The 27,300-nt window shown below is 31.9% G+C and overlaps 2 protein-coding genes and 2 pseudogenes across 4 annotated transcripts; 3 read left to right on the top strand and 1 right to left on the bottom strand.

The window, feature by feature from the left end:
* Nucleotides 1-3,684: 3,684 nt before the first annotated feature.
* On the bottom strand, nucleotides 3,685-10,811 carry LOC111316665 (uncharacterized). 2 transcript variants are annotated; one of them, XM_089753692.1, is made up of 8 exons: nucleotides 10,376-10,811; nucleotides 10,223-10,285; nucleotides 9,956-9,995; nucleotides 9,426-9,487; nucleotides 8,659-8,795; nucleotides 5,739-8,447; nucleotides 5,515-5,660; nucleotides 3,685-3,967 (listed from the first exon to the last, which is right to left on the bottom strand). In XM_089753692.1, the coding sequence occupies exons 3-6, from the start codon at nucleotides 9,979-9,981 to the stop codon at nucleotides 8,322-8,324; spliced, it is 351 nt and encodes a 116-aa protein (XP_089609818.1). In that variant the 5' UTR covers nucleotides 9,982-9,995; nucleotides 10,223-10,285; nucleotides 10,376-10,811; the 3' UTR covers nucleotides 3,685-3,967; nucleotides 5,515-5,660; nucleotides 5,739-8,321. The 2 variants fall into 2 exon arrangements, with proteins under 2 accessions (XP_089609818.1, XP_089609819.1); XM_089753693.1 differs by lacking the exon at nucleotides 10,376-10,811 and adding an exon at nucleotides 10,099-10,118.
* On the top strand, nucleotides 5,050-7,442 carry LOC111316664 (type I inositol polyphosphate 5-phosphatase 8-like; annotated as a pseudogene). Its single transcript, XR_016333272.1, has 7 exons — nucleotides 5,050-5,301; nucleotides 5,378-5,456; nucleotides 5,533-5,643; nucleotides 5,722-6,348; nucleotides 6,443-6,709; nucleotides 6,830-7,019; nucleotides 7,171-7,442. The product of XR_016333272.1 is annotated as a type I inositol polyphosphate 5-phosphatase 8-like (transcript).
* A 2,540-nt stretch (nucleotides 10,812-13,351) lies between the features above and the next one.
* Nucleotides 13,352-17,955, top strand: LOC111317344 (ABC transporter B family member 15-like; annotated as a pseudogene).
* Nucleotides 17,956-19,996: 2,041 nt separating this feature from the next.
* On the top strand, nucleotides 19,997-24,957 carry LOC111315953 (ABC transporter B family member 15-like). Its single transcript, XM_022917977.2, has 7 exons — nucleotides 19,997-20,245; nucleotides 20,339-20,393; nucleotides 20,535-20,713; nucleotides 21,026-21,483; nucleotides 21,613-22,153; nucleotides 22,548-23,456; nucleotides 23,563-24,957. Exons 1-7 carry the CDS (start codon nucleotides 20,000-20,002, stop codon nucleotides 24,955-24,957), a joined length of 3,783 nt encoding a protein of 1,260 aa, XP_022773712.2. The 5' UTR covers nucleotides 19,997-19,999.
* Nucleotides 24,958-27,300: the final 2,343 nt, after the last annotated feature.

Raw genomic sequence — 27,300 nt, 5'->3', positions numbered from 1 at the left:
AAAATAAAATCGTAAAATTTTTGAATCAAAACGGATAATACTTCATAAATTAAATGTAAATTTTCGTATTGTTATAACTTAGCAAAAGTTCAAATGATTGAAATTAGTAAATTTAAGTTAAGTAGTTTGTTTCATTTTTAATCATCGACTATTCCAACACTTTTTCTAAAGCAAATCTTGGGTATGCCAACAAAATTTTGTGTGGCTATAATGCCAATTGGAGATACACCAAAGATTTGGAAGCCTTAAAGTCCAACAGGCAATAGGCTTTGATTTTAACTACCAAGATGTTAAATTCATATTTTTCCTTATTGAAAAGCATCCTTCCTATTTGAAATGTAAAGATAACATCAATTTATTAAGGATACGAGTATCTAATTTATAATATATTATTCACTTTAATTCATAAATCTCATAATTTTATTTTATAAAAGATACTTTATAGATTGAGTTTAAATCTCAACATACATATCATACTATATTCACATATTTTTTTAATATGAGATTGAAGACACTATATTTATGTACTATTTTGATAATAAACCTATGTATTATTCACATACATTTCTCATTTAAATTGAGATATAATCGTTGTTAGAGCTAGCTAGTAAAGTTAACTCGAAATTAAAAATTTATGTTAATTTTTTTATACTTATATCTATATCTAATCTAATTTGATAAAAGAAATTAACGATCTAAATTTGTCCCATTCAAACCGAAACCATTTGAATATAAAGTGATTTAATTTTAAAAATTAATTATTCAAAATTTTTTCAACCTTGAATGAGTCAATTCAAAATGATCTAATTTGACCTGAAATCGTCAAATTTTTTCTATCAATGAGACGTTTATTTAAAAAAAAAAAAAAGATATACTATTTGTGTAAGATGTCTTTGGCATACTTTTTGTTCACCAAAAATTGATGATTTGAAAAAATATATAAGGTTGGTGTGGTCAAACACCTTATAAATTGAATTAAAATTGTTTCACCCACCTACTTGGTTTTTTATATTTGATAACATCATCCACAAAGAAGCCACCAAATAATTAAGCAAAAACCTTGCCAAATCACAATATGTGCCAAAAAAAAAAAAAAACAAAACTAAAAACAAAACATTATATTTTGAGCTAGAATTTATTAATATTCTAATTAATTTTAATTAAGAATAACACACATATATATATGAATTTTATATTTTTTATCATTAAATCTAGGGTTGGCAATAAATTAGATTGCCCTAAATCTGACCTAACTCTATATTCATGATATCTGAATTTGATGATTTTTTTATTTTTTTATACCTGAATCTTATCCGATTTAATATTATATAAAATCACACCCGATCCGATATAATTCAAAATTAATAAAATATTATTTTTAAATATAAAATATTATTTTTAATATAAATATAAAATTAAATAAATAATTTAAAAAATAATTTTATATATATATATTAAGTTATATTGAAACGAATTTATCTAAATTTGACCCTTACTTTATTCTACAATTATTCTACTCAAAACTTGATTTAAAAAAAAAAAATTTAAAAGATCAAGTCCAGTCGAAATCCATCGTATAAATTAGATTATCATCCTTAATTGAATCAAAATTAAATTTATAATTAATTTAAATTAAAATAATATTTTTAATTTTATTCATTTTAATTCAAAAATAAAAAAATATAAAACTTACATTAGTATAAACGGGTACGTCTTTTATATATTTATATATATAATCTTATTTATAGGGAATAACAGCAATATTCCATGGCAGCTATTGAAATGTCATACAAAACGGCTCCCCGACAGGCCATTGTTCAATGTTTTACGCAATATTAAATTTTGAGAGTGATCGAACATTATTATATTGTAAAAGAAGGGCCAATTGAAAAAGACATATCTTATTTATAAGGATAGACCAACAACTTCAAAGGCAGCTTTGAAAATTTCATTCAAAACTGCTCCCTGCAGGAGCAGGCCTTTGTTCAATGTTTTACCTTTCTTTTTTTTTTTTTACTAAAACAATATGATATTATTAATTCATTAAATATGTGTTACCAAAGATAGCAAACTTACCAAATCGATAATTACCACTATTACATTCATCAAAATATATTTAAGGGTGAGAAAAAAATCAGGAATGTAATAAAATTAATAAATTTTACAGGTTATTGGAATTTGTGATAGTGATCAAACATTATTATAACAACAAATTTGGATATTTAATGGATAATATTTATTTAATTAGAGTAGAGTTTGGATAAAATATTTAAATTTAATCTGATGATTAACGAATTCAAATATTATTAAAATTAATAGAATTTGAGTAAAAATATTTTAAAAATTTTTCCTCCCTTCTCCTAAAATCTTAGTAAAATTTGGTTGAAATAAAATTTATAATAGTATTTTTTTTTATTTTAATTTAGTAGAAAACTTTTTGGACTTGGGCTGAGAAGAGTGGACTATGGAAAAATGGTTGGGGTTAATGCCCTTTTCCCATTAATTGGCCTACCAAAGAAAACAAGCCCAATTATTGGTATTAGTTAATTAAATAAAATAAACAAAGCAAGCCCAAAACTTTGATAAAGAAAAACATAAAGAAAAAAAATGCTGTCTCATTTGGGCCACACTTTTGAAAGTCTAATTTTGGAAATTTGATTTATACTATAAGAAATTATGAAATTTATTTATTAATTAAAGGACCACTTAAAAAATATAATTGAATTGAATTAAATTAAAATTTGTTTTCTTGATAATTCAATAGGTCATAATTTGAACATATGAGGTCAGATTACGAATTTCTCTGTGAAATAAAAAAAATGAACATCCAAGTTAATCAAATTTTGGAGAGTATATATGTACTAATTAGAAATTATTTAAACATTTTAAACAAGGAAAAAGTAGGAGGACGGTCCCCCAATGAATAATGGCAGGTAGAGACCCATTGATCATATAAATGAAATGAGATAGACATATCTAGAAAGAAAGAGCATAATCTGATTTATCTATGAAGGCTGTGCCTATGTACTTCTTAATATTTCTTCTAAATTCTAAAAGAAAAAAATTAAAATTCTTCTTCCCTACTCTCTTACGTATAAATCTAAATAATACATTAATATTTACAAACTATTTGAGTTCGATTCGAATAAAATTTGAATTTAATTCGATTATTATTTAATCAAATTCAAGATCAAATAATTTAATTTATCGATCGAATTAAGTTCGAACATTTTTATATTCAATTTGAATAATTAATGAGCCTAATTGAACTTTTATGTTTTAATATATTTTAATTAATAAAATATCTCAAGCACGAGCACAAATAATAAAATTTTTATAAAATATAAGAATCAAGCTTATTTTTACATATTAATCGAATCTAATCAAATGAATTCGAGTAATTCGATTTTTATCTCGAATCGAATTCAAACTAAAAAAATAAAATTCAATCGAATTCGAACCAAATTTTAAAACTCAAATTTTGATTTGAGCTCAAACTCGAGCTAAAAGTTAATATTATATCCCTTCAAACTCGATCGATTATACTATTACTTACATATCTACAACATAAATATTAATTAAAATGTTGATCAAATTCTATAATATATTTTATTTGTAATTTTTTTTATTCTCAAGATATGTTTTTTTTATAAAAGAAAAAATTAGTGAGACCATACCAAAAAATGAAAGATTAATGTAAGCTATGAATTACTTGATGAATAATAATTGGTATAAATTAAAAGGAATAAAAAGACAAAATATGGATAGGGAGGAATGTGAAAGGGGTGACAAATGCATAAATGAAACCTGATTTTATGTTGACAAGAGGATGATAGCCAAATCAAACCACACAAGTGGTTGGTGTAGTCGTAACTGACATGGGCCAAGGCTGCTCTTGTGGACTGATTGTGAGTGACGTTGTTTTTTGTTGTGGTCGGAACTGCCAATGTTCCCATCAATTTGATGACTGAAAAACCAACACATATGGTAAAAAGAAAACTAAGGTTATTAATGGCCATCACGTCCATGTATTCAGCTGTATGATTAGTTTTCACAATAATTGGTCTGCACCCAAAAGGAATGAATCTGATATGAAAATAGATCCATATCGGAGAAGTTGCATAAATGTAGAGAGAATCTACTTCTTTAATCAAAGCCATTTATAAGAGTTTGATGAAACATCAATGCAAGACACCTTTTCTTTTTTCTTTTTTTTTTTGTTATGTTTTTCTTTGTTCATGGGGTCATCCTTCATCAATCTTAAAAAGGACTAGCTCAGCTAAACAAATAAAAATAAATCAACTTGGAAATTATAAACCTCCAACATTACATTGCTTTAGGATTCTTTTGGCAGCATGATAGAAGCATTCCCACCACTAAAGATTAAGTTAAGTTAATAATATCAAAATAATTATCAGTATGACGAAAATTAAATATTATATTTTAAAAATTATTTTTAAAATCTCAATATTTAATATGATTTTAATTTTACGATTTTATAATTTTATCCGTATTTTATATCCATAAAATTTTTAAATCAAAATAAATAATCTCTTAAATTACGTGACAATCTCCAATAAAGGAATGAAAAGTTGACTATTGAGAAAGTATAACGTGCATGAAATAATTCAATAACATTTTTGGGTTTTTGAAATTGCTCATCTTAGGTGTACAAATGCACGATATATGTACGTGCTCAGCACGACCATCTAACAGCCAGCTCTAATAATCAAACAAAAGCATTTTTAGTTTTTGATAGAACATTGTGTGGTCCAAATATATCCCTTTTTTGGGTTTCTTGAGATTCAGGAAATTCAATTATATACCCAAAGATATCAGGTTGAAGTTTCTTCTCATCCATCCAAGCCTTGACTTTTCATTTTAGATTGTACTTTTCTTTCCATGTCCCTCGCCCATAAACTTCAATCTCTTGGGATTATCGTTTGAATTATATGTCTAAACTTCGAGTGTTTGTCTCCCAAGCTCATCTATTTGCGATACCAGGCGATGAACACAACAATATTCAACAGGGAAAAACTACATTTTTTTAGTTTTATTATAGATATCGATAAAACCTGGACGCCTTACAAAGAAAAACCAGGAAGAGAGTAATTACTATCCTTCCCATTTTCTTGTAGCTTTTTTTTTTTTTTATTTTCTGGTATGGACTTGATTTTTTTTTAGGAGTTATAATGGATGACAAGAAAGCAAAGTCAGGTTCTAGGAGATTTTGGAAATGGTTCAAAAGGAAGCACAAGCACGAACAACCTGATCCTTATTACTACCTGGATGAACTTTCAGGTTTTTAAAAGTTTCTTTCTCCTTTTTCATCATTCGTTTTCTATTGGTTTTTGACTGCTTGATACTTTTCTTGCAGATGGAGATGATGATTTCATGGAAGATGTTTATGTTAGTTCGTTTGAGATGGATCCATGCACTTCAACATATGAGTTAAGGTGAGTTTTACAGGCTTAAACAGAAAAGGAAAGAAGGGTTGAAGATCGAATAACTAACCATTCCTCCATGTTTCAGAATTTTTGTGGGAACTTGGAATGTTGCTGGACGATCTTCTGTAGGAAGTTCAGTTGTTGATTTAGACAAGTGGCTAAAACCCCAGGATGCTGCTGACATCTATGTTCTCGGGTATCATGCTATAGTCTCTATATCATCCAAAGAAAAGAGTAAATCATTAAATTGACATTAGAAAATTTCAACCTGCAGGTTTCAAGAGATTGTACCATTGAAAACTCGAACCGTGATCGGAGCCGATGATCCCACAGAAGCAACAAATTGGAACCTGCTAATAGGAAAAACACTAAACGAACACTTTGGTTGCCCTTGGTTGACTCCCATGTTGAATCCCATCTCAAGTGACAACTACCATTATGTACAAGTTCCTGGTTCTGAAAGAATGGCAAGTTTTAGTGGAATAAGTGATATTACTCCAATGAGAGGGAGGTCGATAACTGGACACCATCATGATCATAAGCAACCATGCATTGGGAGCAGCAAATACAAGCTAATGGCAAGCAAGAAAATGGTTGGAGTTTTTATAAGTGTATGGATGAAGAAGGAATTGCTGAAGAAATACTGTGTTTCAAATGTGAAAGTAAGTTCAGTAGCTTGTGGAATCATGGGTTATTTGGGAAACAAAGGTTCAGTTTCAGTTAGCATGTCAATTGAAGGTAGCAGCTTCTGCTTCATTGCTGCTCACTTGGCTTCTGGTGAGAAGAAAGGCGATGAAGGTCGAAGGAACCATCAAGTTTCAGAGATTTTTAAGCGAACTTGTTTTCCTCGATCACTCGAAGATGATGACAGTCCTCATCCTCTCACCATCTTAGGACATGAGTAAGTAATTCTTCAAACTGAACAAAAGTTTTAACCAAATAAAGGATGAATCCAACTTCATGAAATAAAATTTCATCATTTTTGTGTGGAGCAGTCAGATATTCTGGTTCGGAGATCTCAACTATAGGTTATACAAGTTGGAAGACAATTTAGCTAGGCATCTGATACAGAAACAAGACTGGAAAGCACTACAGGAATTTGATCAGCTTCGAAGGGAACAAGAAGATGGAGGAGTGTTCCAAGGTTGGAGAGAGGGGAACATTGAATTTGCACCAACATATAAGTATTCTTCATCAAATTGCAACCACTACTCGGGTGGCCTTCCTGGCAGATCAGGAGAGAAACAAAGGACTCCTGCATGGTAACTTTCACAGAATCCATTTCTTATAGCTACAATAGGCAATTAGACGCATGGCCACTATATATAAGATCTGATTTTATGACAAACTTACTTGCATGATGCATGTGTGTCTGGTCACAGGTGTGATAGAATTCTGTGGTATGGGAAAGGAGTGAAACTTCTATCCTACTTTCGTAGTGAAATTAAGTTTTCTGATCACCGGCCGGTCTCTGCCCTATTCTCGACACAGATAGAAGTCACGAAGTCCACCAATCCAAGAATTGTAGACAAGGATACTATTGCTCCTAACACTATGCCTCCTGAACAGATTGTAAGTTCTCTCGTTCTAATTACCATAGCATAACTTTGGCATGTCTTTCCTACAAATTAATACTGGTAAATGTACAGTCCAGCAAGCTTTAAGTTTGTGAAGTCTGTATATGATAATGGCATGATAGACCGTATTTCCATTTCCATTACAGGGTACAAGCAGAAATGATGAAGAGGGCAAATCTACATTGCTATCTTTGATTGTAAAGGATACGGAAGCATCTTCGACACATGCAAAAACTGTAGATAAACCTTATGAGTGCCGATTCAGCTAATTTATTTCACTGCAGGCAGGCTTAGAGATATATAAAACCTCTTATTCAGTATGATAAGAGATTTGCAAAAGAGAACAATAAGGGTTTGAAAATTGTAATTCTTTCAAAATTTCTCAATAAGAAGCTGAAATAGATATATATGCATGAAATTTTGACATGTAAAAATCAGTTCAAACAATGGGCATATTCTTTCGCACATTGTGCATTAATGAATAAGAGATACTATGTCTTATCCCTTATCTTGACTTTGGGGCACCAATTATGGCCATAGTATACAATCAACTGCCATAAATGTATAGTCCTAAAAGTTCTCATGCAATTTATATTTAAAGACATCAAAACCATGGCAGCAATATTCGTATGTAAAAGACTTACAACAGATCAATTTGCCTCATTTGCCTGAAGAATTCCACCCAAGGCCTCCACATTAACTATATGACAACTGGGACATATAAACCCCTCTGCAACTCCTCACTGAGCGATGCACATATATTTTCCAGTTCAGAAGTCTGCTTGATTCAAGTCCAGGAGATATTTTACAAGTACTAGTGTTCATCACAAACGATGTTAGCTGGAGCAGCACATCAAAGGAAAAAAAAGAAGATGATAAAAGCCAGTATAAGTATTCAAATCTATACTTCTTTGCCAGACCTGAGCTGTATTCAGATTATTCTATTTTCCAGCAATGAAAAGATCAAAAGATGAATATTCATTTTGACTCCTAAGGCCATCAGTATAAAAATTCAATAAATGATTTCAACTTCTTTTAGTTATTAGCTTCCAGAATTTTGTTCTTTCCCCTCATTTTCTTGATAATGAAATTCAGAATTAACCAGCGGAGAAAACAGCTAGTACAGATAGCTGGTATTTGAAGCAATCAACCTGATTTCCGTTTAGATGGATTAGAAACATGTAGAAAAATGCTCTGAGATAATTAATTATGATTTATTAGCATAATATGAACAATAAATTTTCTCTTTCACATCATACTTCTTTTTAATCAAGACTTTATGTTTAATTGGTGAACTTCATATGTAGTTCCAAAAGCAAATTTGATTAGGATATCTTGTCATGTCCGCTAATGCTTTTGTTTGTTGCATCATTGCCTCCATCAGACACACCTTCCTCTCAATGTCAATAAACTCCAGCTGAACCTGCGTTGTTCTTAGACCACTTGATCAATCTAATCAGATTATTTTATTTTATAGTAAAACTTTTGCCAGATATCTTTCCAACAGACATAGAGGGCAGGAAGGAGGTTATAGAACTGAAGACTCATAATTTCAGCAACTAAGTGAAAAGTATCTAAACTTTTTGACAGTGCATCTTATTAGTAATATTTCTAGAGCACAGAAGACTATTTACCTGCTTTTGGATATTCTGTTCTGCAAGGCATTCTTCCTCCTCTTTAGCTATTTGAGAGACAATGTGAGCAAACTGATCCTCAATAGTTCTTAAAGCAATTTCAGTAACTTCCTTCTTTATAAATTTATAGCCTTCTTCTGAAACAAAAGTAAACATTCCTTCAGTTATTTATGCCATGGAAAGAGAGGACAGTGAAAAAAAAAAAGGAAGAGATAGAAGTTGGAGGAATTAGTTAAAATTTGAGACCGCTACTAGCCTTATAGTAATTCTGAAATGAAAACCTTGTAGTTTTATGTAAACATGATAAATGACCATCTACAACATAGCCACTCTAGTATTTATGAATTGCCATGATGACCAATCTTATGTAAAGAACTTATTGTTTGCATAGCAGTAAAGACTAAATTTTGGCTTAAGCTTACCTGCCTTAAGAAGCAGGAGTTACTTGTGATAAATTATTATAGAAAACAAGCTTTTGGGTAAGCACCTTGAGATGGGTCATGTACAACAAAGCCTAAAGTTACAGATTTGTGTAACTAACATAAAAGCTCATGATTATAAAGGGAAGATCAAAATGTCCAACTAGAAGACGCATAGTCATGAATTAATATGATTTATTTCAATTAAAAAAGTAATTAGAACAAATCCAATGCCCTTAATAAGCTCAGTATAGATGGGAAAAAATGAAAAAGGAAACACCTTTTAAGATAGTCCGAAAATTGAGAAGGGGAAAAAACAGGATGGAATTTAAATTTAAAGGCTACTACCCACTGCATTGCCAACAGTATTCTTGTCCTGAAAACCAGAAGCTCTTGTCTCTTGGAATTTCCTGAGTATCAACATCTCATAAATAAGTCATTTTTTAAGGTGCAAGCAACAAGGGTGCATCCAAATGCTAGAGTCCTATACTCACAGAAAATCACAGATCATCGAATATTGGTGCAAAGAGTGAAAAATTTAATAATAACAATCCTCTGAGTCCCCCCACTAATAGTTATTGCTATTAGGTTCTCCCCACCCTTGTTTTATCCACTGATCTCTTTTCCATACCGCATGCAATAACAAAACAATTCCATGAATTTTTTGGCATTTACCTCAACCAAAAGAGTTAGCAAAAACTAAAATCACATAATGGTCAATAAGGTATGAAAGAAATCCAATCAAAACTATTGATTTAATAGGCGAAAACAAAAAATCTGATAATCCATTCATCAAGCAGTTAGATCACAGCTACCACATAACTATGAAGAGAAGAATATAATAAGCTTATGCAACGTTTGAAGAAGTTACAACAAACCTTATCCTAGCATTGAAATCAACCATTTGACAAATAAACTCTGCACAAAAATAACAAGACATGGAATCAGCAATTCTTCTTCTTTTTTATTTTTTAAGTATAAGAAAATTAAAAAAAAAAAAAAAAAAGGTCGATGTTTTTACCTTGAAGTAGCTTCCTTATTCTTTAAATATTCCGTGCAAAATTTTCAAATAAATATTTAATTAAAAAACAAAAACTCATTTTGATTCAGATATACGAATCACAAAAACGAGGTCGTTTTAGTACCTTAAGTTCCTCTACTTCAGATCCAACGGTGGATATTTCATCTTGAATCAGAGCATTTCTCGCCTGCAAACAATGATATAATTTTTTTTTAAGTGTAAAAAGTTTTAAAACAAATTATTGAAGATTTTAAAAATAAATCGAAAAACAACGAACCTCTAGGGCTTGAATCGAAGCTTCGTATAAGGCTAATTCAACTTCGAAGCCCTTAAGCTCTTGCTCGGTTTTTCCTTTTAAACTTTTTGCTTCCTCAAGCTCTGATCGGAGCTCTTCGATTTGCTTCTTCAAGCCAACGACTCTTCTTTCTACACTTGACCACTCCAAACATCTCAAATAAAAATCTCCCTTTATTTTACAGAGAAAATGAAGAAAAACAAAAAAAAGGGAAAAAGAGATTTGATTCGACCGGAAACTTCAATTCTGTTCTCATTTCTTGCCTACCATTTTCTCGGGAAACAAACAGAAACACATAAGATATATGTAACTGTAAGGAAATGATTAACTCCTCGAGATTTCTCAGAAGCCAAGTCACGGACTAAAGAAAGGAGATTTTTTGGTGGACCAGTTCCCGCCATATTTGCTTTCGCTTCCTGTTTTTGGCTAAGGAAATTCGAATAAATGAAGAGATTTTTTAAGTGGAAAATCTTTTATATAAATAGAAAATAGTATGACAATTAATTCAAAATTAAGATTGTTGGCCTAATAGGGGCTTAGCCCAAATATTAAAGATAGGTTGACAGCTTAGCTCAAAAGATTTTAATCTTATTAATTTTATAGGATCGAATTTTTTTTTAAATCGAGTTTTGAATTAGATCAGATATTATTAAAAAAAAATCAAAATCGAGCTAAATTTGGTTTGTCTAAAATAAATTTGACTCAATACTATATTAAAAATTATTTTTTATTTTTTTTAATTTTTTTATTTATATATAATTATATATTTATATTTAAAAAATAATATTTTATATTTAAAAAAATAATATTTTATTAATTTAGGTCAGATCAGATATGATTTATATAATATCGAATTTCAAATTAAATTCAAGTATTAAAAAATAAAAAAAATTCAAATTAGATACGAATTTTATAATTATTAAATCAAATCAAATTTAAAACGAATAAAAATCTTTCCCGACCCGACTCGTTACTAACCATAATTAAAGGTTAACAAATCCTAAGCTTAAGATTCGTGGTGGGTGATCAAATGTCTTTCCACGTGTAAACCTTTTTTATTGTATCATAAATTTAAAATGCAATCACACAATTTTTTTTTGATCACTTAATATTTATTGTAATTACAGATAAACAAATAAGGTAATAAGAGTCATATTATTGTAATCATAAATTTTTTTGTTTTAATTTTTACAATGAAAACAATGGATAATTTGATATAATAATATTTATTTATGATATTTAAAATAACTTAGCATATTTTAATTTATATTTATAGCCTAAAATGATTTTTTCATATATTTTAATTATAACTCAAAATCAATATGTTATAAAATTTATAAATTATTAAAAAAAGTACAAATAACGATTTTTGTGTCTCGTTATACTCACAAATTTTTATTATATCGTTATTTGCTTACACAATTAATCACTATTTATGTGATTACGATTCACACCTTAATTGCAATAAATAACGTTGACGAAAAACAACCTTACCGTTAAACAACTATTGCCATATCACCTCACGAACGCTATTTAAATCCATTATTATAACCGTAGCTTGCACCTTGCATGGAGACTCTCATTTGTCATGATTGCAGCCCAGGCCTTCAACATTTTCTGCATGTAGACTCAAATGATCTTGCTCCAAAACATGTCCATGACAGTACTGCTATTAGATGAGGCAACCAGTGCACCATGACAGTCGGTCAGAGAAAATGGTGCAATAGGCATATTACAGCATGTTATGGTGGGGAGGACTAGTGTGGTTGTGGCACATGAGTTGAGTACCATACAAGACTCGTCGAATTGCTGCTTCCAAGAAGTCCGCAACTTGAAATACGAAAAAGGATTATATATATTTAATTTTAAATTTATTAAACACGAATCATGTCTTAAAAATTGATTATATGAATTAATTAAGTTAATTTGAATAAAGGCGGTAGAGAAAGGTACTAATCAATCTTTGTTGGCAAAGGGACCCGCAAGAGCTTACTTCTGATTAGTCAGCCACCAAAGGAACCCAATCATATAATCTATACTAATTAAATGATAGTTCTAGCTTTGTTAGAAAACTACGATCCCTCCTCCTTTTGGCCTTTTCCTACCGATTCATTCATTTTCAGCAGGGAATCTGAAATGGTAGATGCCATTTCATGTAGTATCTGACTATCAGACCATGAGCTTTGGACTTCATTTGGGGTTTTTCTTTTTCACCTTTTATATTGAAATGTGAAGAGAATATATAATTAAGATTCAATTGACAGCTATAGATCATGCATGACATTATTCTTTCAAGAAGTATAATTAAAGTAGCTGGTTGATGAAAACATTTTTAATGATTAATTAACTATAATTTTTTATTAAATTAGCAGCATCTCATTCATTAGAAAAGATATGTAAACTTTTCGTCTAATCTAATTCCAATAATTCGTATATTTATGTAGTATTTATTTTGTGTCAAACGTACATGTAAAACACAAAAATTATAACGTCTCAATTTTTGTAAATACACAATTAAACATGAAAAAAAAATTTTGTTTACATCAAACTCATATATAATTTTTTATTAAAATTTTAAATTATATCATTTTTATTTTTTTATGTCATCATTTCGTATTTAAAATTAAAAGACCTAATCTACCCAAAGGTAAAAATACTACAAGTTTCCGATGAGTGTCTTAAGTTTTAAATTAATGATATTGGTTTTGTTTATAAATCTGTTATGAATTGTGACAGCCCTTTATCAATAAAAAACTATGGAAGTCAACCATCTTGCTTAGCTCTTCCCTCGTGGTTTTCTTTTTTAATTGAAAACATGTATCTTATTGCAAGATCATTCCAAAACCAAAGTGCATGATTTGTTCCTCTAGTTTTGTTTCTTTCCTGGTGCTCAAGGTGTCATTTCTCAGGCTGAGAATCTGGCGCTGCTTTTTAATATCTCTTATATAGCTAATTGAAGAAGGAAAAGGAAACACCATGGCAGCTAAGAAAATGAGTGGTAAAGATGTTGGAAGCCCTGTGAAACAGAAGAAGAAAAATGGATCTATACGCTCCATTTTCATGCATGCGGATGGTATAGATATGTGGTTGATGGCTGCAGGCTTCATTGGAGCTGTTGCTGATGGCACTGTTTCACCCTTGATAATATATTTGATAGGTCGTATGTTTAACAATGTTGGTGGAGCTAATTCAGCTTCAGCTGCTGATATGCTCACCCACAATGTTCGCCTGGTACGTTATTACTTAACAAGCTTTAATCAAGTAATTTTCTTTTGTACTTCAACGTTTCCATAGAATATAATATAGGATCCTTTTGGTTTGTTTCTGTGGGTGACAGGTTGCGCTGTCTATGGTTTTGACAGCCTGTGGGGGATGGGTTGGGTCTCTTCTAGGTGAGTTTGACAGCTTCTTTTGCTAGTTAGTTGATTCCAAGTAAAGGGAACTAGCCATATATTAATTTCTTTTGTTTTCCTCTCTAATTATGGAATTTTTCAGAAGGATATTGTTGGACAAGAACAGGTGAAAGACAAGCTACAAGAATGAGAAGTAGTTATTTGAAAGGTGTTCTAAGGCAAGATGTAGGCTACTTTGATTTGAACATAACTAGCACAGCTGAAGCAGTCACAAGTGTTTCCAATGACAGTCTCATAATTCAATAAGTTATCAGTGAGAAGGTTGTCAATGCTTCTAAAATATTTGTCTTATCATTGCTTGATTGTGATTATATATGCTTAAACCATTTTTAACCCTTTTTTGGGTATTGAACAAAAATCTGCTACTTTTAGAACAGAAGGATTGTCTTGAGTTGTATCTTGATTCACTTGTTTATTATGCATCAGGTGCCAAAACATAATGGCAAGAAGTGTTACATTTATTGGAACATACATAGCAGCCTTTTTGATACTATGGAGATTAGCTCTTGTGGTTTTTCCTTTTCTTCTGCTACTGGTGATTCCTACTTTAATATATGGAAAAATTTTACTGAATCTTGCAAGGAAGATTAGAGTGGAGTACAATAAGGCCAGTACAGTAGCAGAGCAGGCAATATCGTCTATAAGAACTGTTTATGCCTTGTTGGAGAAAACAAAACCACCACTAAGTTCTCCTCAGCTCAACAAGGATCTGTGAAGTTGGGGTTAAAGCAAGGCTTGGCTAAAGGGTTGGCCATTGGAAGCAATGGTATTACTTTTGCTATTTGGGCTTTCATTACTTACTATGGCAGCAGAATGGTCATGTACCATGGAGCTCAGGGTGGAACTATTTTCATGGTGGGCACCTGCATTGCAGTTGGTGGACAGTAAGACTTTTGACCCTAAAGTTCTCTAAAAACTTTTAATCCCTAACCAAGATGCTGTTTTAGATAGTGGCAATAAATCATTTTTCCATTTGAATACAACTAGTTTTGTTTCTTGCTGCATAGTTTTTCATTAAGATTTTTAATGTTATTGAACAGACACCTTGGTGCTAGTTTATCTAACCTGAAGCCCTTATTTGAAGCATGTTCAGCAGCAGAGCGAATAAATGAAGTGATAAAAAGAGTCCCAAAAATTGATTTAGATAATATGCAAGGAGAAATTTTGGATAATGTTATAGGAGAAGTTGAATTCCAAGAAGTTGGATTTGCATACCCCTCAAGGCCTGAAAGCATAATTTTCAAGGATTTTTGTCTTAAAATTCCAGCAGAAAAGACTGTGGCCTTGGTGGGCAGTAGTGGATCGGGAAAATCTACAGTGATTTCCTTGTTGCAAAGGTTTTATGACCCACCTGGAGGAGACATACTTCATGATGGGGTTTCTATTAGTAAATTGCAGCTCAAGTGGTTAAGATCACAGATGGGGTTGGTGAGTCAGGAGCCTACACTGTTTGCAACAACCATTAAAGAGAACATACTTTTTGGCAAGGAGGATGCTGGAATGGAAGAGGTTATTGAAGCTGCTAAAGCTTCCAATGCCCAAACTTTCACATCCCAGTTGCCTCAAGGATATGACACCCAGGTTTGTCTCCACTGCAATACACACTTTTCATATTGGGATTTATATGCTTGTTTTTCATTGTTCATTAAGTATCTGTCATAGTCTTTGTATATTTTGATCAAAACTGAGGATCACATATATTCTAAAGATTTAGTTTTACGTATAAACAGGTTGGCGAGAGAGGGGTTCAAATTTCTGGTGGACAGAAACAAAGAATTGCCACAGCAAGAGCCATGATAAGAGCACCCAAAATCCTCCTCCTAGATGAGGCAACAAGTGCATTAGACTCCGAATCCGAACATATTGTACAAGAAGCTCTTGACAAGGCCTCCATTGGGCGTACAACTATGATCATTGCCCACCGCCTTTCTACCATTAGACATGCAGATTTAATTGCTGTTGTCCAGGAGGGCCAAGTCATTGAAACCGGGTCACATGATGAATTAATGGTAAATGAGAAGGGATTTTACCCATGCTAGTGCAACTTCAACAAACAGAACAAGAACAAGTCCAGGAAAAAGGTGATAAGGATTTATCTTTGAATGCCTCAGCTTATATAACAAACATAGACATCAACAATGCTAGCAGTCGAAGACTTTCTTTAGCTAGCAGGACAAGTTCAGCCAATTCTGTATTACCAAATCATGCTTCACTAGCTGGAGAAAAGAATGTTGAGGATCAAAAATTGTCTGCACCATCTTTTAGGAGATTGTTGGCCCTGAGTTTACCTGAGTGGAAACAAGCAACCCTGGGATGCTTAGGTGCAATATTATTTGGTGCGGTGCAACCACTTTCAGCCTTCACAATGGGTTCAATGATATCAATTTTTTTTCTCACAGATCATGGTGAAATTAAAGAAAAGACAAAGGTTTATGCTTTCATTTTCCTTGGGTTTTCTTTGCTATCACCGATAATTAATGTTATTCAGCATTATAATTTTGCTTACATGGGGGAGCACTTGACAAAGAGGATTAGAGAGAGGATGCTTTCAAGGATACTGACTTTTGAAGTTGGGTGGTTTGATCAAGATGAGAATTCCAGTGGTACTATTTGCGCTAGACTAGCAAAAGATGCCAGTGTGGTATGTTCTTTCCATTGTCATACCTTTTCTCAACGTGCTTGGTTATAAACTTTGTCTAACTATATGATCTTGGATGTTTGCAGGTGAGATCTTTAGTCGGTGATCGAATGTCTCTCCTTGTGCAAACCATCTCAGGTGTAACTCTTGCTTGTGCCATGGGCCTATTCATTGCTTGGAGACTTGCCATTGTCATGATAGCAGTCCAACCCTTCATCATCCTCGGCTTGTACACTCGGAAGGTCTTACTCAAAAGCATGTCTAGGAAAGCCATCAAAGCACAAGAAGAGAGCAGCAAGCTTGCTGCTGAGGCAGTGTCAAACCATCGTACCATCACTGCCTTCTCATCTCAAGATCGAATTCTGAAAGTTCTGGAAAAGGCTCAGAAAGGTCCAAGAAAGGAGAATGTTAGACAATCTTGGCTTGCAGGTCTTGGACTTGGATCATCTCAATTGCTTACTGCATGCATTATGGCCTTTGAGTTTTGGTATGGTGGCAAACTCATCTCTTAAGGATATGTCAGTTCGAAAGCCCTTATCGAAACATTCCTCATTTTGTTTAGTACCGGTGTTGTCATAGCTGAAGCTGCAAGCATGACATCAGACTTGGCCAGGAGTGCTGAGGTTGTTGGATCCTTGTTTGCTATATTAGACCGCTACACAAGAATTGAGCCTGATGACTCTGATGGTTACCTTGCTGAAGAAATTACAGGACATGTAAAAATTTGTGACATTGATTTGGCATATCCAGCTAGGCCTAATGTGATCATCATCAAGGACTTCTCAATCACCATTGAAGCCGGAAAATCAACAGCATTGGTGGGACAAAGTGGATCTGGAAAATCAACAATCATTAGTTTAATTGAGAGGTTTTATGACCCTCTCAAAGGATTAGTGAAGATTGATGGTCGAGATATAAGGTCGTACAACCTAAGGTCACTAAGGAAACACATAGCACTTGTTAGCCAAGAGCCAACACTATTTGCTGGCACAATAAGGGAAAACATTTTATATGGAGCATCTGATAAAACCGATGAATCTGAAATCATTGAAGCAGCTAAAGCTGCCAATGCACATGATTTCATTGCAGGCCTGGCAGATGGTTATGATACATGGTGTGGAGACAGAGGAATGCAGCTATCTGGGGGTCAGAAGCAACGGATCGCCATAGCCCGAACCATATTGAAAAATCCAACAATGTTACTGTTAGATGAAGCAACCAGTGCACTTGACATTAAATCAGAGAAAGTGGTACAAGAGGCATTGGAGCGAGTGATGGTGGGGAGGACTAGTGTGGTTGTGGCACATAGGCTAAGTACCAGCCAAAACTGTGATCTTATTGCTGCGTTAGACAAAGGGAAGGTGGTGGAGAAAGGTAACCATTCATCTTTGTTGGCCAAGGGGCCAACCGGAGCTTACTACTCTTTGGTTAATCTTCAAAGAAGAACACATAATTCTACTCCATCATTCAATTAAGTTTTGTGTATATTAGATGAAAAATCCAATCAAAGAACTTTTAATACCATGAAAATCAGCAATAGCAATAGACCTAATATTTAGTTAATTTTTGTGCTAAATTATCAACCAACGTACCTATTATTCTTTTATCTAGGGGATGATTTCCGTGGATATCCATATTTAATTTATGAAATATTATTTATTTTTATTTAAAAATTTCATAGTTTTACCCATAAAAAAATATCTTATAAATATAAATTCAAATATATATATATATATATATATATTACATTGTTATAGAACTAAGAGTAAGAAAAAAAATTGAGAAAACAGAAAATCGATTAGAAATTATAATGTTTGGTTTGGTTCGAATCAAATTTTTTTATTTAATTCAGATATTAAATATATATAATAAGTTTGAAATAAATTTTAAATTGAAAAATAAAAAATTATAAAAAAAGAATAAAAATGAATTTTATATTTTTATTAGTTTTTATATATTTTTTAAATTTTTGTAAAAAATAATTATTTTATATTTAAATTTATTTAAATATTTTAAAAATCTTATTAAAATAATATATAAAAACAAAAAAAATAAAATTTAAAAACCGTTGAATTAAACTAAAATCTTAAAATTTAATTCAATTCAATTCGATTTAAATCATAAAATATTTTAATTCAAATTCAAATCAAATTTTAAAAAATTATTTATATATTATTTTAAAAATATTAAATCAAATCTAATATATTATTCATCCAAACAGGCTGCCTTGTTGCTATTATGTTCTTTAATTGGATTAGAAATTTGTTCGGTCTTGTTGTAAGAGGTTGATACGGGCCTGCAAATGAGAGTTGTAAGTTGGGTCGTTTCATTTTCAAGGCCATAGAGATTTCTGGGTTGCGACCCAGTGAGGGCCTTCAAGGTCCAGAAGTTTATAGACAGACGCAAAAGTAGATAAAGAACTGAGCAATGAATGAAGTAGCAGCCTCGCCGGCGGAACTGGAGCAGGCGCTGCGCCGCCTACAACGGCGATGACAGCAACAAAAGAAAATCATTGTAAAAGAAGGCAAAATTAGAAACTAAAAATAAAAAAAAAAAAAACACAAAAAATTTATTTGAATTTTTTTTAATTTCTAAATTCAGATTTAAAATTTCATATTTTTTTAAAAAGAAAAAAAATTAAACCACCACCATGAAAGTGGAATTGAAAAAAATAGCATTGTTATTAATTACATTTCTAATTTTTATTTTAAATATTTTTATCATTAATAAAATTCATCCAATTTATAAGCAAGAATTCTAATTTAATTAAAAGATCTTCATTAAATAAATTTATTTGATAATAAATAATATTGAAAGAAATAAATATATGTTATAAATGAGACAAATTTTACATATTAATACAAATTTCAATTAATATATAATAAATTATTTTAATTAATTAGACAATATAGAACTATATTCAATAAATAATTTTTATTTAAAAATAAATAAAATAATAACTATTCGCTATGCATGGGACAACAAATATTAGTAAGTTTAGAAGATTAATTATAGATTTAAATCCCCTAATAAGGTATATATTACTATTAGCTAGACAACTTGACATAATTAGTCTTCAAATATACGTATATATTTCGAAAAAATATTCATTAAAGTACGTAAACTTAAAATAATATAACTACAACGTGCACTTATATTAATTTTATTTTTTAGTATAAATTTCTAATTTTTTTAATTGAGATTATTTAAATTTAAATCTTAATCATTGAAATTAAGAGTCAAATATATTACAACAAATTAATAAATCAAATTTCAAGTTTCTAACAACCAAGTTATTATTTTTCTTTTTCTTCTTGCATGTGGTCTAACAAGTAATATAATAATGTAATAACAATTATATTAATCTATAAAATTTGTGCAACAGCCCTTTTATTCACCAGAAAAACACCCCAATGTCAACCTTATTGCTTTAGTCACATGCTTAATACTATTTGTCAAGCAATATTTAAGGTTATATATACAACTCATGTTCACATGGCAAGATTTTTAGTACATAATTTGGGTTCTTCTCGGGCTTCTAATGTTGTTTTTGTTATGAGAAAAAAAATGGATCAAGAGAAAGGATCTACAGCTATGGAAAAGAAGAAGAAGAATAAGAGTTTAAGGTCCATTTTCATGCATGCAGATGGTGTAGATTACTGTTTAATGGGTGTTGGGATGATGGGAGCCATTGGTGATGGATTTTTTACACCTGCTGGGATTTATATGATTGGTAGCATGCTCAACAATGTTGGTGGTGCTTCAGCAGCGCAGATGATGCTTATCCACAACGTTAACCAGGTAAATCCTGGATATACTTTTTATATATACGCAAATGCCAGGCATTTGAGTTAAGTTTTGCTCCTAATAACCTGATTGATTTTGTGGTGATAGGTTGCATTGTCTCTGGTGTATTTAGCCTGTGGGGTATGGATTGCATCATTCCTAGGTGGGTTTAATGTGAACATGGTTTTCTTTTCCTTTTTTTTTTTTTTTGGTTTTTTTTATTCTCAGCCAAGAGGCCAAGAATTATAGTAGCAGTAAAGAATGCTGCTAATGTTTTTGTTTTCACCTAATTTGGAGTTTTCAGAGGGATATTGTTGGACAAGAACAGCTGAAAGACAAGCCACAAGAATGAGAGCCAGATATTTGAAAGCAGTGCTAAGACAAGACATAAGCTACTTTGATTTTAATGTAACCAGCACAGCTGAAGTCATCACAAGTGTTTCTAATGATACTCTTATAATTCAAGAAGTTATCAGTGAAAAGGTTGTTCATACTGAAAATGAAGATTCCATCTTACTATATTATCAGCAATTATTATGACTATGACGAAATTTTTTCTTTTTTTTTTGTTGTTGTTAATTGTACGAAAATTCGCATCCAACTTGGGAAATATTATCTACTTTGATCTGAAAAGTCTCTCTGTTTTATCTCCAAAAATGCCTCACAAGTATAGCAGATTGTCACAATATCTTGTTTGGGAGTTATAAATTGCTGCTTAAAATATTGCTTTCCGAAAAACTAATGCTTTGATGCAAGTTATTTGTTAATTGATTGGCAATTTTGGTGTTGTATCAGGTCCCACACTTTCTGTCAAAAGCCTTTGCTTTCCTTGGAAGTTACACAGTAGCTTTCCTGATGCTATGGAGATTAACTATTGTGGTGTTTCCTTTTGTTTTGCTTCTGGTGATTCCTGGTTTGATATATGGGAGGATTTTAATGAATATAGCTGGGAAGATGAGGTTAGAGTACAACAAGGCCAACACAATAGCAGAACAAACAATATCTTCCATCCGAACTGTTTATTCCTTTGTTGGAGAAAACAAAGCCATTACTGAGTTCTCTGCAGCTCTAGAAGGATCTCTGAAGTTGGGGTTGAAGCAAGGGTTGGCTAAAGGATTGGCCATTGGCAGCAATGGTGTTACTTTTGCAATATGGGCATTTGTTACTTACTATGGTAGCAGAATGGTCATGTACCATGGAGCTCAAGGTGGAAGTGTTTACATTGTTGCTGCCTGCATCGCAATTGGTGGACTGTAAGTATTACTAGTTACAACCTTTTGCTTTCAGAAATGTTGGATTGTAGTTATTTCTAAATTTTCGTTTGAACTGAAAGTATTTGTGTCCAAATAAAGCATTATTTGAAAACTTTCCTCCTTGAACAGGTCCATCGGTTCTAGTTTATCCAACCTAAAGCCCATATCTGAAGCATGTGCAGCTGGAGAACGTATTACTGAAGTGATTAAGAGAGTTCCCAAGATTGATTCAGACAACATGGAAGGTGAATTATTGGACAACGTTTTAGGGGAAGTTGAATTTAAACACGTTCAATTCGCGTATCCAGCAAGGCCTGAAAACTTAATTTTCAAGGATTTTTGCCTCAAAATTCCAGCAGGAAAAACTGTGGCCTTAGTGGGAAGTAGTGGCTCAGGAAAATCCACCCTGATATCACTGTTGCAAAGGTTTTATGATCCACTTGGGGGAGAAATTATTCTTGATGGGGTTTCCATTAATAAATTGCAGATCAAGTGGCTAAGATCACAAATGGGGCTGGTGAGTCAAGAGCCTACACTTTTTGCAACTACAATCAAGGAGAACATACTTTTTGGCAACGAGGAAGCTGAAATGGAAGAGATTATTGAAGCTGCCAAAGCTTCCAATGCCCATAATTTCATATCCCAAATGCCACAGAAATATGATACTCAGGTTAGCTCCACTTCTTCTCATAGCAGGCATTCACATAGAAAGCTTTACATATCATTTAAATGAACCAAATATGAATGAATTTTGTCATGTCCGTGATCTATTCATTTAATTAATGAATCCTAAAATATGGTTTGTGATTGTTATCAAGTTTAATAAATGAACAAAAATTGAGCCTGTTTACGAGTTGATCATCGACCGTGCCGTTAGTTTATATCCTAGGTTTGTCTAATATGCTGATACATGACTGCTATCAGATTTCAATTGACACAGCTAAGGCTTTTTCTTCATTTTATTCACTAAACTTTACTTGCCATTGCCTTGTCTATTTTGATTATGAGTAAGGATCACATAGAACACAACAGTAAAGCTTGATGTTTTCTTTTAATTTAAACAGGTAGGTGAGAGAGGCCTTCAAATGTCAGGAGGACAGAAGCAACGAATTGCCATAGCTAGAGCAATAATCAAAGCACCCCGGATCCTCCTCTTGGATGAGGCAACAAGTGCATTAGACTCTGAATCTGAACGAGTTGTTCAAGAAGCACTAGACAATGCTGCCATTGGTCGTACTACTATTATCATTGCTCACCGCCTTTCTACCATTCAACATGCAGATTTAATTGCAGTTGTTCAAGGTGGCCAAGTCCTGGAGATTGGATCACACAATGAACTAATGGAAAATAAAAATGGCTTCTATACCACACTTGTCAATCTTCAACAAACAGAAAAAGAAAAATCCCCAGAAGAAACAGATAGAGATTTATCCACATATGCCTCATCATATATAACAAACGCAGACGCCAACAATACTAGCTGTCGTAGACTTTCATTACTTAGTCGTTCAAGTTCTGTGAATTCAGTAGCACCAAGTCATGCATCACAAGACGGAGATATCAAAGTTGAGGATCATAAAACTTCTGCATCTTTTGGAAGATTGTTGGCTTTGAATTTACCAGAATGGAAACAAGCAAGCTTGGGATGCTTAGGAGCAATTTTGTGTGGTGCAATTCAACCGCTTTATTCTCTCACAGTGGGGTCAATGATATCACTATTCTTTCTTACAGATCACGATGAGATTAAAGAGAAGACAAGGATTTATGCATTATGTTTTTTTGGATTGTCAGTGTTTTCATTGATAACCAATATCATTCAGCATTATAATTTTGCTTACATGGGTGAACAACTGATGAGGAGGATTAGAGAGAAAATGCTTTCACAGATACTGACATTTGAAGTTGGGTGGTTTGATCTAGATGGGAATTCCAGTGGTATCATTTGCTCTAGACTAGACAAAGATGCCAGTGTGGTAAGCACTGTTTTCCACATTGTTCATGTTTCTTAATCGTGTATAACTTTTTTGTTCATTATATGCTTGATTTACCTGCTATAGCTGTGCTCTCGAATGTTGTCAGGTGAGATCTTTAGTGGGTGATAGAATTTCCCTCCTTCTGCAAACCAGCTCAGTAGTGACCATAGCTTGCACCATGGGCTTAATCATTTCATGGAGGCTCGCCCTTGCCATGATAGCTGTCCAACCTCTTATCATCTTTTGTTTCTACATTCAAAAGGTTCTACTCAAATACATGTCCAAGAAAGCCATCGAAGCCCAAGAAGAAAGCAGCAAGCTTGCTTCTGATGCAGTGTCCAACCACCGTACAATCACTGCTTTCTCGTCTCAGGACAGGATTCTGAAAATGCTTGAAAAGGGCCAAGAAGGTCCAAGACGAGAGAACATTCGACAAGCATGGTTGGCAGGTGTTGGTCTCGGCACCTCTCAATGCCTTACAGCATGTGTTTTGGCCTTTGATTTTTGGTATGGTGGCAAACTCATCTCTCAAGGTCATATTACTCCAAAAGCCCTCGTTGAAACGTTCTTCATCTTAGTTAGCTCAGGCATTGTCATAGCTGATGCTGCAAGCATGACATCGGACTTGGCCAGGGGCTCTAATGTTATTGGATCCTTGTTTGCTATATTAGACAGATATTCAAGCATTGAACCCGAAGATTCCAATGGTTACTTTGCAGAAAAAATTGCAGGAAATATAGAAATTTGTAGCATTGATTTTGCATATCCAGCTAGGCCTAATCTGATCATCCTCAAAGACTTCTCGATCACCATTGAAGCTGGGAAATCAACAGCATTTGTGGGACAAAGTGGATCTGGAAAATCAACTATCATTAGTTTAATTGAGAGATTTTATGATCCTCTCAAAGGATTAGTGAAGATTGATGGTCGAGATATAAGGTCATACAACCTAAGGTCGTTGAGGAAACACATAGCACTTGTTAGCCAAGAGCCGACGCTATTTGCTGGCACAATAAGGGAAAACATTTTATATGGATCATCTGATAAAACCGATGAATCTGAAATCATTGAAGCAGCTAAAGCAGCCAATGCACATGATTTCATTGCAGGCCTGGCAGATGGTTATGATACATGGTGTGGAGACAGAGGAGTGCAGCTATCTGGGGGTCAGAAGCAACGGATCGCCATAGCCCGAGCCATACTGAAAAATCCATCAATGCTATTGCTAGATGAAGCTACCAGTGCACTTGACAGTCAATCTGAGAAAGTGGTACAAGAGGCATTAGAGCGTGTGATGGTGGGGAGGACTAGTGTGGTTGTGGCACACAGGCTAAGCACCATTCAAAACTGTGATCTCATTGCAGTGTTAGATAAAGGGAAAGTAGTGGAGAAAGGAACCCATTCATCTCTGTTGGCCAAAGGGACAACAGGAGCTTACTACTCTTTGGTCAGTCACCAAAGAACACCACACAGCAGTTCTAATTCTAATAAAGCCAACTAAATCTTCCACTATTTTATGAATAATATTGATATTTACACAATTTTAACTTAATTCTCATATTGTTTCCTTATTTTTACCACAAAAATATACTAAAAATCGTTGTTTGCATGTGAAATTCATTGATCATACAATTCCAGAACCAAAACCAACATCTAAAAGGGTGATTCTGATTTATTTTATCTCTTTTTTTTGGTACAAAATGATAATAATACGATGATAGAAAAAGAGATTATAATTAGCCGAATTAAAATTTTAAATTTATTGAATGACACCGTTCTTAAAAATATTAACTCGGGCCATAGCTTTGGGTTCAGTTTAACTTTAACTATGGGATATCTTTAACCTGAGGCTGGATATTGCAAAATAGTTTGAGCTTATCCAAACCTAGGAATGGGAAAGATGGCAAGTGGATGAGCTTGTCCTGTTCATGCCATCTAATTCACAAAAGGGAGAATTGAAGATTCTTCAACCAAATTTCCTTTCTAGTAATGCTCCAATGATTTAAGAGAAAACCCGTTGTTTGAAAACTATAAAAGAATATAACAAGAAAATGGAAAAAAAAAAAAAAAAACACTTAACACAGTCTCCAAATCATCTAGATTAGTAGTAGTTAAGAGGTAACTTTACTGCTTTAATAGGGAAGGTTTAGGATTCAATTTATGTCATGATAAAACAACTATTATCCATTGTTAGAAATTTATTATCAAGTCCAAAAGAAATTTTTTTTATTATCATGAATTAAATTTAAATATTATGTAGTGATATGATACGAAAATAATAAAAAAAAAAAACATGATTTAAAATTTTAATAAAATTCATACATAAATTTATCAGTAATTTTAATTTATTGATATAAATTATGATACGATAATTTTATATTTTATAGATTTGAAGAATTTATGTATTCGTATTGTGTAAAATATTAAAATTCATGTATTTGTGTCATATTTTTCATAAAAATTATATGTTATAAGTCATATCGACATTTGATTTTATTAAACTAGATATAATTATTGCTAAAATTTTAAATCGTATTATTTTTATATTTTATATTCGTATCGTGTTCATATCATATCACTGTATCATATTTTAAATTATCAATCTAATATTTTATAGAATACATATACTATACAAATACATAAATTAATAAATCTACCATGAATGGAGGAAGACTTTTGAAAATTTTTCTTCATGATTTCTGCACTACCCAAAAAAAAAAAAAAAAAAAAACCCAATATTAGTAACTACATATATATATATATATATATATTTTTTTTCTAAGTTGTTAATTATTGACTAAGTTGAGCCACCAAATTCTAACCCAGACTCCCACAAATTACAAAGGATCAGATCATCAGTTTACCTAACAATTAAAAAAAATGATGATTAAGTTGATAATCTCTAAATCTAATCCTAATTAACCTCACAGAGTAGGCAATATCATTGTCTTGTAGTCAATTCCAATGTCCTGTCCAAGAAAAAAATCGGCTCATATCAATTCTTTTGTGAATTGGTATCATCCAACGTGTAAAAATCTAATTTGATTTTAAAAACTAAAAAAATAATTAATTGATTGTAAAATTTTATTTTACTTCCCAATTTTTAACTTTCAAATATTAAAGGTTCATTAAATAATATGATGAAAAAGATTTTTTATTACGTCATAATTATGTTTTAAAATTAAATTTTAAAAATTTAATCATAAAATGATTAACACAAAAAAAAAAAAAAAAAACTATGTTGGTTCCAATGGCCCATAAAAAATAGTGGTCTTGGCCCTTTTAGCATTGACCCAAATGAGATAAACAGACACATAACAAAATTTCAATCATTTGTTTGGTAGCACCAAATATTGTACATAAAGATGACAACGAATTAGAAGCCAGATTTTATTTGTTCCGAATTCAATTTAATTTTATAAATTTAATATTAAAATTTGATTTGATTTGATATTAAAATATTATTTTTAATAATTAATTTGATTTGTATATGTTTAAATTTGTAATCAATTTGATTTTATTTAAAATCAATAAAATATTATTTTTTAAATAAAAATATTAATTAATATTATTTTTAATATAAAATATTATTTTTAAATATAAAAATAAAATTAAATAAATGATAAAAATTAATATATATCGAGTCGAGTTGAAATAAGTTTACATTAAACCTAACTTTTACCTAATTTCAACTTTTTTAAAAAAAAAAAATATCTGATTTAATCTGAATCTTAATTGAAAAAAATTTTCTTATAAAATCATATCAAATCTAAACCTAATGAATACGGATTGAATTGTCAACTTGACAGATTGAATTATCAACTTTAATTGTACAAAATTAATT

Source organism: Durio zibethinus, chromosome 24 (assembly GCF_047325235.1).
Source record: "Durio zibethinus cultivar Kanyao isolate XHJ-2024 chromosome 24, ASM4732523v1, whole genome shotgun sequence".
NCBI lineage: Eukaryota > Viridiplantae > Streptophyta > Magnoliopsida > Malvales > Malvaceae > Durio > Durio zibethinus.
This window is presented reverse-complemented; position numbering and strand designations above follow the sequence as displayed.